Source organism: Ixodes scapularis, unplaced genomic scaffold, assembly GCF_016920785.2.
Source record: "Ixodes scapularis isolate PalLabHiFi unplaced genomic scaffold, ASM1692078v2 PGA_scaffold13__105_contigs__length_92229423, whole genome shotgun sequence".
Taxonomy (NCBI): Eukaryota; Metazoa; Arthropoda; class Arachnida; order Ixodida; family Ixodidae; genus Ixodes; species Ixodes scapularis.
The window spans coordinates 44,550,147-44,563,798 of NW_024609839.1; the positions used below are offsets into that span (position 1 = coordinate 44,550,147).

The following is a 13,652-nucleotide window of genomic DNA, read 5'->3' on the forward strand; positions in this document are numbered from 1 at the left end:
GAATCTGACACGGCAGCTGGAGCGGCAGGCTAGCAGACGACACGGCGAGCGGACGCCTTGCAAGTTGCAACTCGCTCCGTTGAAAACGCAAGACAGCGCAAGAGGTAACGGAAGACGGACTACTATTTCTTTTCTTTGTTGTTGTCAAAACAACGACTGGTTTTACCAGCGCAGATGGCCAATACCTCCTAGAAATAAGGCCGTAGCGCTCCGAGTGGTTACATCACAATGTCGGAGGAAGGAAGGCCATGCCGCAGCTACGTAAAACAATTTCTGCTATCGACGTGAAAAAAATGTTCCTTCTCGAGCGGCGCGGTGACGTTTGTGCACGTTTATCCGACATTAACATACATTTTAAAAGCGCAGCCTTGTACAACTTATTATATATATACCGTATAAACTTGTGTAAGGGCCGCACTATTTTTTCCCGATTTGAGGGAAAATTTTCAAAATGCGACCCATACACGGATAAAAAAAAAAAAAATCTGTATTCACATTTTGAAATGAATGTACATGAGCGCGCTCGGCTGCACTGGTCGAAAAATGCCTTCACTCCGGAATCCGGACTGAATCGTCAGTCGGATTTAATTAGTTTACATACTGCGCAATACACATCTTTTTTTTTTTTTTTTTTGTACTTCATAGCATGCGCGTCAACGTTCGACTTGAATCCCGTATGACTGTTGAAATGGTACTTGCCCATAGCTCTGATTGCGCGAAAAGGCAGACAAATCACGATGCTTTGACACGAATCGGAGAACAAAAGAAAGCCTCCCCATGGTGTACACTGGCGTTCAGAAACCTGAGTGCACGCGCGAGCCGAGCCCGCTGAATCGCCATTCCTCGCGCTTGCAACGGAAGCTGACATACCCTTTATCTTTTCCCAATGTCTTCCGGCTGCAACATAAACGCATCCCGACGGCGCGGCCGACCACGATCGAGGTCAGCAGCCATTGTGCCATACGGTGATACAGATGAGTGGAGAGCAAATATCGGGGATGCGGAGACGTGCCGCTACGTGCTCGGGCGGTGGCTAGAGCCACCTAGCGATATATATTCATAGAAGCTTTCATGCATTGCAGTCGGCGCGCCTCAAAAACAAGGGGGTGCGGCGCATACACCAATAATTTCTCTAATTTTTTTTTTGCAATATTTTGTCTTAAATACGGCGGTGCGGCCCTTACACGGGTGCGGCCTTCACACACAATTATACGGTAATATAAACGTAATATACAACGTGTTACCCAGGTTGAAGATACCAAATTTATATTTATGATTATCCCCATAACCGCGGGACTATGTGCAGTCCCACAGCTCTCCACACTTCTCGAATGAACCGGCTCCGAATTTTCGATGCGACATTTTCTTTCCTCGTACGGGCTCCAATTCTGGTAAATTTACACTGTGTGTGAGCTGCTGACTGTCTGCAAGGGAACGCTGAGACATTTCAGAAGGGAAAGGAACCGAAAGAAAATCCAGTCATTGCCGCAGGGAGGGAGCGCACATGAGCAAGAGATGGGTCGACAATGTTAAGCCTTTCGTCCCACACTGCTGCCGCTGCTCTCGTGTGTCCTGTGTGGTTCTTTTGAACCTCCTACCCGTAATATTTTTGTTGTTAACGCAGTCCTCGGTAGTTTCTTTGTGTTCGCTTGATACTACGGCATTTACGTGGATTCGTGGAACAAGTCCTGCGACGGTTTGAGTGACATGTGTGGCAACTAGCCAACGATGACACTGGTAGATTATCGATAGACATCTCTTTCGACAGAGAAAGACTTAAAGTATGTGTTCAAATGTTTTCGTCACGGATATTGCGGGACGTAGGGATACGATCGACAGGTGAGAAAACTTATTTGCGGGCTTTTTTGGTCATATAAGACGCAAGTAAAGTGCTGCAGTCTATTTTTTTTCTTTTTTAAATCTCGTGATAGAATGGAATCTTCTTCTTTGCCATTATCCGTTTGCTATTGCGTCAACATTTGTAAATATGCGTGGTGATATCCTAGTTTTTACTGGCAGGTAAATAGCAAGTTTCTGTGGTTATTGAAAGTGCGTTGTTTGTGCTTATGTGTTTATTTATACTAATGTCATATTATTGCCTTTAAAGCGTTTATACCAGAATCTTAACTGTATTAAGGTAATAGTATTATTGTATACAAAATAGGTTATATTTTGTTCTAAGGCACAGCGGCATAGACTTTCCATTTTCCCGGGGGGGGGGGGGGGGGGGGGGGGGAAAGGGGGGAAAGGGTTTTTGGCGGGCTGCGCATTTTTTTTTTTGCCAGAACTAGAGATTGAAGCTAACGAACACACGCTGGAATTCCATTTCCCATGTATTTTGTCAATAAAGGCAACGTGGGCATTATTTTGTTTACATGCCGCTACTAGAAGCTCATTACATGGCACGTAAACAGAGTCTCGGTAAGGATCATGGCTCGGGCCCAGGGGGGGGCCCGGGCCCAGGGGGGCTCTGCCCTCCCCCCCGGACTTCACTAGGGGGGCACGAGCCCCGTTGCCCCCCCCATAGTCTACGCCTATGCTTAGGCAGCTCGAGCCCATAAGGAGAAGTAAATTAGTTGACTGTAAATAGCAAGTTTAGCACCCCTCCCACACGGAAAAGTTAATATATTTTGAATAAATGATACGGGATTTAATCAGCTCCCTGTCTTGAGTGATCATACGAGCGTCGCTAGCTGATTTGTCAACCCCCATATTGTCATTCGATCGAAATTACATTCATTTTAATTCGGTGACTGCACGCGATAACATTGCTTACATGGTCGTAAGTGACACTTGTCAGCCGTGCCCGCGTTGGCTATATCTACCCAATTTTTAACTATCTGTATTGCTGTGTCCAATCACTACGTGTCTAACCAGTACTCCTGTATAAAATATGCATTTCTACAGCAATAATTGCGTGATCCAATGTTTTTAGCTTAAAACAATCACATTTTTCTATAGACGTCTTCTACGATACCTTGTGCCACTTCGTACCGATTATTTAGTGGTGTAATGTTTTTCCTGTGTAAAAAAGTGTTTCTTAGACCCGTTGCTATGTGCAGCTTTCATTTTAACTAATAAGACATGCGTATGTGACTAAAAGCGCGTTACGACGGTCGATCCATGCGCGTTGCTTTTGCTTCGACGCGCGCCCCCAATGGCCTTCCTTTGCGACGTCACGAGAAGAGCGGTATGGCCTTCTCCTCTAGGAGGTGTTGGGACAGCGTAGAGCACAGAGGCTAGGGTTCGGCAAGGGCGAGGAAGGCAGGGAGCACGTGCGCAAAAAATAGGAGAAAGTGGGAAAAAAAAGAAACGCCGAAGGGAACTTTTTTTTTTCTTTTTCTTTTTTTTTTTGTGGAGGAAGCATGGTGAGAATGTAACTCTTTTTGCGTTGACGATTTTCTTTCTTCTTTTTTTTTTTCGTTGACGGCTATTTTACGAAGCACGCCAGTCTGCGGTGGCATTCTCTGGCTGCGTCGCCGGCGACGCACCAAGTTCATCTTCGTCATCTTTGTTTCTCACTTCCGCGTGTGCTCTCAGCCTTGTCAGATGCAGCTTTTTTCGGTGTTCATTGCATCCACAAAGCAAGCCGGCGTTTGTGCTGCAGTGCTGCCATGAGCTCATCTCTCCCTCCGGCGAAAAAGCGGAAACAGTTTTCACTAAGTGAGAAAGTGGATATTCTTCGGCAACTAGAAGAAGGCTAGGAGTTGAAGTACATCTGTACTTCAACCCCTAGATCAGGGAATAATCAGGAGCGTGAAGGCACACTTCCGCAAGCACCTCGTTCAGCGTGTGCTCATAAACCTGCGACTGAAGCAGTCCACTGTTACCAATATCCGACAGGCTGCAGAAATGCTCACCGGCGCACGGTGGAGCGTCACGTCAACAACCATAGAAAACTGCTGGAAGGAAGCAGGCCTAATGCAAGGACATGAGCAGTCACAATATGCTGAGCAGCCGCAAAACGCTCCACAAGCAGAGGAAGGCGATCCTGGTGAGCTGTGGAGAGAGGTAACCGAGATGCTCGCCGTGGATTCGGTCTCATTTGACGATTATGTGCTGTGTGACGAGGCAACGATGACATCGGCACAGCTCACGACAGAGGACATTGTGCAAAGCATTCGCGATGATGAAGGCAGCGACGATGTCGTGGACAGTGAGGGTGGTGCGGCGGCACCAGAAGATTGCGACGAGACCGTGACGACCGCAGATATGATGGATATCGTGCGGAAATTTCGCATATTCCTCGGTAAAAGCACCACGGTGACTGAATCGCTCCAGAGGAATGTGGATAAGTTGGAGTCGTTCGTGCTGCAAAGTTTGTGCTGCACACATAAAAAAAGACATCACCGACTACTTTAAATAAATGTGCTTTGTCTGATGTTGACTTCTGCTTCTTTGTGAAAAACGAGTTCAAGGATCCACCGTTGTGAAGGTAGGAAGTTTTAATAATTGGAAAATAAGTAATTATGGTTAATTTCGTGCTTTTCACTATAACTACCTTTCAGAATAACGAACAATCTTCCGCAGCCCCTGAAGTTCGTTATACCGAGATTTCACTGTAACAACAATGATGATGATAATGACGTACAGCTAGAACTTAGAGGTAGCAGTACTGAAGTAGCGCTGCCAAACGAAGCCAATCCCTGTGCAGCCAACATAGAATCCAAAATGGCCACTACTTGGTGGTGCTTCCTGCCGATCGCTTGCAACGATTATGTCCGAAAAATCAAACTTTCAGACTTCAAGCTGTCCGAAACATTGGTTGTGAATATGCACTATTTCAATTGGGTAGGTCACGGTTCCTCCTTTAGGTTCGAAATATTGAACAAGTCCGAATTATTGGCGTCCAAAACATCGGTCCGTGACTGTAAAAATTGACAGGGTCTCTTATGATATCCCCAAGACAATTTGAAGGCGAAAGCTCAAGCGCCGATCCCGGTGATAGCAAACCTCCGAAGACAGTGCGCTCTCTGACAATGCACTTTTCGCGCCGTTAATCTCACGGCATGTCGCACGCCCGCCCTTCACCGTTGCCCGAGCGAGTGTGTCCCCTTCTCCCGCTGGCTTTGCATTGTGCGCGTGCCTCCCCCGATTCTGGCACAAGTAACGCCATCTCGTGGTCCAGTGGCGAACTGTGGGTTTTGGTACCTTTCGTGTTGCCGACGTGTTTTCATACTTTTTGTGTCGTCGGCGTGTTTTTGCTCAAGGACTTTGAAGGTCGAATGAACGATTAGACATATAAGGCTTTTGCCTTAATAACTTTCCACCACCCGCTCCCGTTTTCGTTTGTGGGACACAAATGAAAACGGGGGCGATTGGAGGGATGGCTTTTTCTTGCGCGCTTCGTGGCCAAGTTCAATTTCGAACATAATGCGAAGTGTGTTTATGAACGCTTAATTTCTCAGAAAAAAAAAAACAAGTCGCGTTATATTTTTTCAAATACGCTATATGCATTTTCCATTTTTTTCGCATCACTCTTCCACCATGGGCTCGAAATAATTCTGACCGTGGGTCCGTTTGATCTACCTGCACTCGTGCAGAAAAGTTCAGGGCAATCTGTTTTGGGCTATAGGCTGTGCTCAAAAAATCAAATACAGCAGCATGACAGGCAGTGCGGGAAATGCAGGTAAATCGAACGCAGCAAATGTTATATGCGACTATTTCCCACAACCAATGTGTAAATTTTCAGATTGAAAAAAAAATTAAAAAAATGACAACTGTAGGAAATTGTCTTCCTACTATTGTTTTTTTCTTCGACTAGAAAGTTTCTCAGTTTTTTCGCACCCCAGTTTTGGTCGTTACAATGTGATTCGTAGCTGACGCCGATGTTCTCTCGTCGTAAGCGGTTACAAAGAAACGCAATGTGCCCGAGCACACTCAAGTTCAAATGCATGAAACGGCCTTCACGGGATGGTACTGTACCTAAACACGATATTCAATCAGACGGATGGGGCCCGAATTATTGTATTTCTTTGAATTAAGAGCAAATCCTCGGCCGGAAGCCGCCGGAGCGAGCGAGTCCTCCTGACAGCAGGCGTAGCGGAACTGACGTGCGCATTCTCGGCGCCCCCAGCGCCCCTGGTGCCTTCGCGCATTCTCCTCGTTTGTTCGTGCTCACCTTGACTCTTCGCTCGGCGGCTGTTCTCAAAGCGGCTGGCCCGCGTGGTACTAACAATAACAAACGCCACCCGGCTTAGCGCCTGGCTTGGCTTGGCTCCGTCTGTCTTTTGAGGCGAATGAGAATGCGCACGTCACGAAGCGAGCTTTCCACGACGCTCACCAGGGGTCGCGTAAAATTGTATTTTTCGTGTTTATTCAATTTTATACGCCTTCTCGCTCAAAACAACGTCATTTAGAAGTAAAGGACATGCTATGTATGCCATTGCGACCAAGAATTTCCACCCAAAATTTCGGTTCAGCATCCCTTTAAGCACGAGTGAGTTTGTTTCGCTTCCTGTCCACTGGTTCATTCGTGCCCACAATGTCAAAGTGGCTAAAGTGCCTTTAAGTCTCCCGTATGAGCGTTAAGTAGGTCGGAGGCTTGCCTTGCTTGTATTATTTTTGTAAATAAGCCATATCCTTTTCCAAACCTGTGCTCTTTGTAGCTGATCTGTTCCAAACTCACCGTCGTGGATGATCTGGTTGGGCTCGAAGGAGAGTTCCGACTTGTTTTCTCCCACACAGGCATACAGAGTCCTCACTCTCCTGAGAGCAAGAAGAGGAGAGGTCTCAGGGTGATCCACATTCGCGAGCTTGACTTGCAATGTGCAACACCCAAGCGACTCGTCAAGGAGAAAGAGTAAAACGTGTAACACACTTGTGGATAAGCATAGAAGCATGCTCTCGTCGTTTAACTGAGCTATACTCTACCTAACAGTAGTTCTTTAATGTGTTTGAGCAAACAAATCACTTACTTTCCGGTATATGGAGGAACTGGGGTTGATGACTGACTAGACCTGCAAAACAAAACAGTTTCCTTCATGTCGGAAAGGCATAAGGGAACTTGTTACTACGTCCGTTACGTTGCACGACGGTTCATTTTCGATGGGCTGAAGATGTCCTAAAACAAAACGCCAAGAGGCATATGCGTGCAACGAACGCATGAAAGTGGCCGGAACCTAAAAACATTGATTTCTCAATCCATGCACTGCTCGTAATAAAATATGTTAGGAAAGTGGGATTTTTAGATCTGAAAGTTTGACTTGAATCTTGGGATGTCTGGAGAAAACTTCAAATCACTGCAGATCACCGTGCCAGTGCCGAGACAAGAACACACTACTCTTTTCAAAACACCGAATGAACACCAGAAAATCTTTGTACAAGCCGCCAGTACATCGCTGTTTCCAAATGGTAGCAAAATTGAGTATAGTGGCCTGGAGCAACATTTGACTAATCAACTGTTTCAATATAAGGCAAATCAGCTGCTAAAAGGCATCATATATATATATATATATATATATATATATATATATATATATATATATAAATGAAAACACAGTTGTGTGTTGTAGTGAAAGTTCGAAAAGCTAAGCAATATTAAGAACAAACTTACTTGCTCACGTCTGCTGCATGTGCTGGCGAGTGGTAATCTCTCACACCTGTTCGAAAAGAATCAGAGGAAAGTGGCTAAGACGGGGGACGTCAGAAACACGCCGACTCCATCGGAGCTCAAACCACCCTCATCTCGATGTTTGGGAAATAAAACACTCGCGTATGAAATCACATAGCATAAAAGTCTTGCAAAAAAGTGCAGCATCAAGGCGACACCCCAAACAATTCGGTAAATCTTCGACAAATTATGATCAAATCGCAGTCATTTCAGCATTCATGCAAAATCAACCTTTTTTGTTTTGTCCTTTTGTGGCGCAGAACAAATTTCAGCATGCTAAAAATTGGAGTTACTATAAGAAAACGACAAAACCCAGTAATGGCCATCCCACTGAAATATGAAAATACATATGTCTATTATCCCCCTATATGTTTTACTTACAATATAATCAAGATCAGAGCCCATGGGTGAGCGTGACAAGGTTAAAATGTTATGATGGCTCCAAATGCCATTCTAACATCATACAAGGAAACTGCCCGTGGATTGCATGACGTCGGCAGTAGACACACCACACACGGTGATTTCCGGCGGCGACTCACCTGGAATAGGCGAGTGGTGACTGAAGGAAGCGTTGGATCGTGAACTCAAGGACTCTGTGCTGCTGCTGTTGGAGTTGATGTGACTGTTGTCCCCTGGAAGGTTGCCTTGAGCTGTTGGGGCGGCGGCAGAACGGAAATACCCTCAACTTATCTCTAAACAAGACCGCACAAAAGCAACACCAAAGGCAGACAAAAGCAAACCGCGTTTTTCTCGGAGAGGAAAATAAACTGTACGTCGCCAAACGCTCGGACGGCGGCCAAACGACAGCGACGTCGATCCATACACAAACACTCCGTGAATGCTTAGTGAGGCGGGCGGTACTTACGAGGCCAGGATGGATTGTAGATGGCGAGAGCGGGGTGCGACGGAATGGATCGCGGGGGCGTGGCGCTCAGGGCCTGCCCGTACCGCTTTGTACTGGCGTCGGGGGGCTGCGAGAGGGGTCGGGCGTACGCACGCTGCGTGTGACCCTGCACGGCACAAAGGAAAACGCGCGAGGGTGAAAAGACGTGCAATTACAATATTTTTCGGAGCGCAGCCCGCGGACAATACATGTCTAAAAGTTGAAATTTTACCCGGTGTGGACTACACAAGGTTTTGTATTTTTTTAGATCATTCAATCTGTGTGAAGGATTTGATGAATAACAAAGTATTTAATGGTGACCTTTGTATGACACAAGCGTCTTTGTGAGCTAATACAGTAAGCATTTGTCAAGGTGTTCTGTGTGCAACAATTTTTACGTTCGGATTAGGCACTAAGTGCGGATTATGTGCTGCATGCGTACTATGCACCGGGTGCGGATAATCTAAGCGAAAGCTTTTATACTTTACCCTAAATTTGCACCTGCAGACTATTTCTTTATTTATTTATTTCGGGTGACACACAAACAGCTTCACGCCTCCTTAGTGACGCACTCATCAATCTCAGATAGTATTTAAATTATTCGGACACGATAAAAAAAACGGAAAGTTAGGACAAAACAATGGTAGCTACACACTTTCTAAATTTACGCTCTTCATCAAAAATATCTAAGCTAACATTGCCACAAATCTGTTTGAATATGATTATATGTCAATCGAAGGCGTGTCATGGGTGCTGCGTGATATTAATCAGCAGGATAAAACAAAGAGTAAAGTCCACTAGACCTACAAGGAACGCGCAACTTGATGCGACTTAGTAGCGCTGGCGAATCAATTGAACCATTTCCAATCTTATACTGAATCATCAATTCACGGATCGTCGTCCTGTTGTGCAACGTGTCCAATTTCATGAGGTCACGAATCCTTTCGTAACTGTAGAAATAATTTGGTTGAAAATAATGATAAAAGAATACAGAAATTAATTTTCGTTGAAGACGCTCAATTACACTTGAATTAGTGACCCCAATACAGTTCTACACAGTTGAGGCACTGGGTGCGAACTGTAGTCTGGAAAATACGGTACAGCTCGCTTCTTGCATTTGCGAAAATCGCTGCCAGACTTTTGGAGCACACGAGAGAACAAATCAAATTAAATTACACGCAGAGGCTAAACTTCAAACTACCGTGCATTTTTTTCCTACAAACTCGTACGTAAGATCTTGGACCGCACCCGTGCTTCCACCTAACCGTAAATTCAGACAAAACGGTTATCGATTGCCGAGAATCGAGTGTAGCACGAGACAAAAAAACAACACCTTTTTTGAAGATTACTTGGAAAAAAGGTTAAATAAATCCTGGCTGAACCTAAATATACCTCAAAATATGAGACTTTCACAGGGTCCACATGTTCCCCATATTGTTGGCTACCGAGGAAATGACCATTCGTTCCAAAGGATTGGGTAAGGAAGGGCTGGAACAGCTCCGATACCAATACATTTTGTCGCAACGTGGCTGAGGAAAAGCTGAGAATGAGCAATTCGAATGTGGCCCGGTTAAATTATGGGCTGTACTCTGCCTGCCACATGGGGCTACTTGGCTCAAACCTGGGTTCACCGTCAAGAGTTTTGAATGCTCCCACTCAATCGCTGCTACTGCCCGGGACGCCACGAAACCAAATAATGAAAGCTGCCGCCTCCCCCTTTAAAGAGTTTACAGTCGGTTTCAATGTAAGCGTGAGCGTTGCAGTGGCTGCAAGAGCAAGCTCCGAACTTTCAGCATTGTTTGTAGTAACACTCTCATACATGTAAAAAGGTGTGTAATACAGTCGGATAAGTCGGTGTGTGACTGGAATAAACGAAACAGTACAAGGAAGGACCCGAGGATATGTAGACGAAGAACTACCCTGTGTTTGTGTCTGTCTTCTACTTGTCAAAATGTTAAGAAGTGCAAAAGAGATGAGGTAAAGCAGAAAACACAAACGACGTGTACAAGCAATGGTCAGTGCTTGTATGCCATTACCAATGAGGTAGAGGGGCTTAGAGTTATAAACTGGTGTCCCGTTCACCAGGCAAAAGTGACCCCTACTTGGCTGCCGCCATGTTGTACAACTTTGACCACTAGACATGCGACCGTACCAAATCCTGAGGCTTTTAGGCAAAACTGAGCTAAAATTTGTATTGCGATTGCCGTAAAAAACATGATAAACTATTTATTCAATACAGTTTGCCCCAGAGATCAGTGTCTAGCTACGATCAAAACCCAAAACACAGCACCGCGGCTGACGGCACCTAGCGGAGGCATTACGAAGCTGCCCGAACTTTTGTCGTAAGAGCACATTTCGAACTCAAAACAAACAAAACATAACTTATCTAGCCAGTACTGTTATTAAAGATCAATAAGCAATTACTTGTGCGCAGTATTTCGTTAAAATATAGACGTAAAACTATAACGTCACATAGTAAAAAACTGTGCAACATGGTGGCGGCCAATTGGGGGTCACTTTCAGCTGCCAGTTTATCGTTCTAAGGTTTTCTACCCTGATGGCCATTTCAGAACAACCGTCCCAAACCGCAGTTTTAATTCTACTTGTTCTCAGTCCACCCCCGTGCACTGCATTATTAATTTAGATTGGGCTCGTAGCTTTGGCTTCACTCGCGTGTAAAGTGAAACAGACCATAGTAGCCTTTTGCGGCTGCGTTAATCAGAGACGTGGCTTGGGCGCACACACCGTAATTACCCAATCCTAACCCGCACATCTTTTTCAAGAAAGATACAGCTAGAAATGTCAGGCACTTTACAATAGAAGAGGAAATCGGAACAAAAACCGAAATCGCGCTACAAACAGTCCCACTGTCGTTGCTATTACAAGGTGGCGGTATAGCTTTTCTGCGCAACACTTGAGTCTCGGACAATCATGGCAGCAATCTCGCCTTGAATTTCGCAACTTGACGAGCTCCCTTCTCTAGCGATTTGCTTTGTTGTCAGTGCCACTGACACGACCCACACTTGCGGAGCTCAAATGGCCACTGCACCAGTGAAGGCGCGGCGTTCCCATTACGAGGCCGACCTTAAGAAGAAAGTTTGTTTATTCACCGAGACGAATGGCAACAGAGCCGCTTCGCATACTTCTGGTGTGCCCGAAACTTCTGTTCGTGATTGGCGAAAGCAAAGAGGCAAGAATGCTCAGAGCTGACCAAATGCCAGTGACAAATGAGATACTGAGCCTGAAAACCAGGTGCGCGTTAGGATCTGGGGCACGTTTGAATCCTCATTTTCGGGTCTGAAAACTGTGTGCGTGTTAGAGTCGGGCAATTTCGGTATTTAAAAATGACAGCGAAGGAGACTTGCCTGTTCAAGAGGTAGCGCCGGGGAAGAGTAGCCCTGCCCCGTGTCCGGGTGGGAGGGGGGAGGGTAGACTGTGGACGGGCGATCTCTCTGGACGGCCTCCACCGTGGAGTGGTTGGCTTCGTGGGGCCTGCCGCCCAGCAACGACTTTGTCTCTGCCTTGGAAGGGGGCATTTTCAACATCTGTCGAGGCAGACGGTGGGAAAACAACATTCGTGTTAAACGCACATTTCTTTTTTTACGCTTAGGAAGCCATATTTTGCAGTGTAATGTCCATGTTCGAAATGTCGCCTCAATGACGTTGACAGTCATCAGCATGACGGTTGTCTTGTGACACCTTGATGTCAGACGACAACATGCTTTCCTGATGGTCATGCGACACCGTGACTCGATTTTTAAAGGCTTTTCATTTCTATGTACAGATGCCATGTCCCTACTTTTAGGGATTTTTCTCGAGCTACCTAGTTATTTTATGCCTCGATTTCTAAAGATTTTAGAGACTCAATTTATATTTCGGGATCTTGTGTTTCTATTTCTAGAAAATTTAACTCCTTTCTTTTTTTTTATCTAGGAATTTATTAAGTGCATGGACAAAACCAATCATCGTAGCCTTCTTGAGAACTCGCGAGTTCTCACGAGTCGCCAGAAGGTCTCACGGGCTCTCACAACCCACCGGGTGATCTGCCAAGAGCCGATTGACCCTGCTGCCCCTCACCTTATCACAGTTTTCAATGAGAATTTCCACGACAACGTTGCAGAACTTGATGTCCATGATGGCTGCGACAGTCTCCTCCTCGGGACGCAGGAGCGTGGGGCCAAAGCAGACGCCCAGATTCGACACCGTCATCAGGTTGGTGCTGGCGTAGCAGGCAACTCTGGGCCCCCCCCCCCACGCAAAACAACTGTCAGTGTTTCCTGTCAAACATTGGGCGACGACGCGCAAACAAAACACGGAGCTCGCAAACATTCCTACAGAGTGTCGAGGCAGAAACATTTTAGACAGACATCACGACATCTGGCACTGAAAAAGGTTAGGAGTACGAGACGAACAAATGACTGAGCAAAACTACAAAACACCGGAGACTAGACCATACACACTAACAGAAGTGCTTAGGCCATTTAAAAGGCTCGTGTGTTTGTCCCATGCTGCCGATTATTTAACGACAGGTTCCAGTTTTTTGGTGATCAAAAATAAACTGCTCCGTAAAGCAAGAACACCGCAAAATGTTGTAAAGCAAGTTAAAGCTTTTGACTGTGGAAGGTGGTGCCAAACTTTTCTGTAATGAATTTGAACGACAGATGCATCCAAGTGGAGTTGTAGCAACGCCAATATTTTCGTAAAATGGGGGGAGAAACTCATAGCCAGATAGTGGAACGTATCGAGCGTCTGAAAACTGTCCTTTGCCAAAATATTCTCGTATTTAATCTGACAAAAGCATACAAACAAAACAAAAAGCTACTATACTTTACTGACATAGGTCCATGATTCCACTCCACCTCTTTTTTCACACTTAATTCTATACATCTCCAAAAAGAAAGAAAAATGCCCTTGCATTCCGACGGCTGTATACTCTTAATGAACTCACTTTTTCAGTGGGAATTATTTAATAAGGTTTACTTCAATTGTTGAAGCAGAAAACTATCTTTTGTCAACTTTCACAATTTCGAGACAAGTGACTCAGAGATACACAACACTTGTGGAGGTTTAATTTGTGGCACGAAAGCTTCCTAGATGACCGAGTTCAGACTCGGAGACATTGCTGTAAATGTTGCAGTTTACGTACCTACCATTTTT

General features: G+C 45.4%; 1 protein-coding gene across 2 annotated transcripts in view; it reads right to left on the reverse strand.

Annotated features, from left to right (window-relative positions):
• LOC115313467 (rho GTPase-activating protein 26) overlaps positions 1-13,652 on the reverse strand; it is a 45,249-nt gene that overhangs the window by 2,793 nt on the left and 28,804 nt on the right. For both annotated transcript variants that reach the window (XM_040501062.1, XM_040210786.3), the window contains exons 19-25: positions 12,573-12,732; positions 11,861-12,040; positions 8,478-8,622; positions 8,152-8,262; positions 7,556-7,601; positions 6,918-6,959; positions 6,629-6,708 (exon numbers count right to left, since the gene is read on the reverse strand). In XM_040501062.1, coding sequence (XP_040356996.1) covers positions 6,629-6,708; positions 6,918-6,959; positions 7,556-7,601; positions 8,152-8,262; positions 8,478-8,622; positions 11,861-12,040; positions 12,573-12,732 — 764 coding nt within the window. The remainder of the gene's footprint in view (positions 1-6,628; positions 6,709-6,917; positions 6,960-7,555; positions 7,602-8,151; positions 8,263-8,477; positions 8,623-11,860; positions 12,041-12,572; positions 12,733-13,652) is intronic.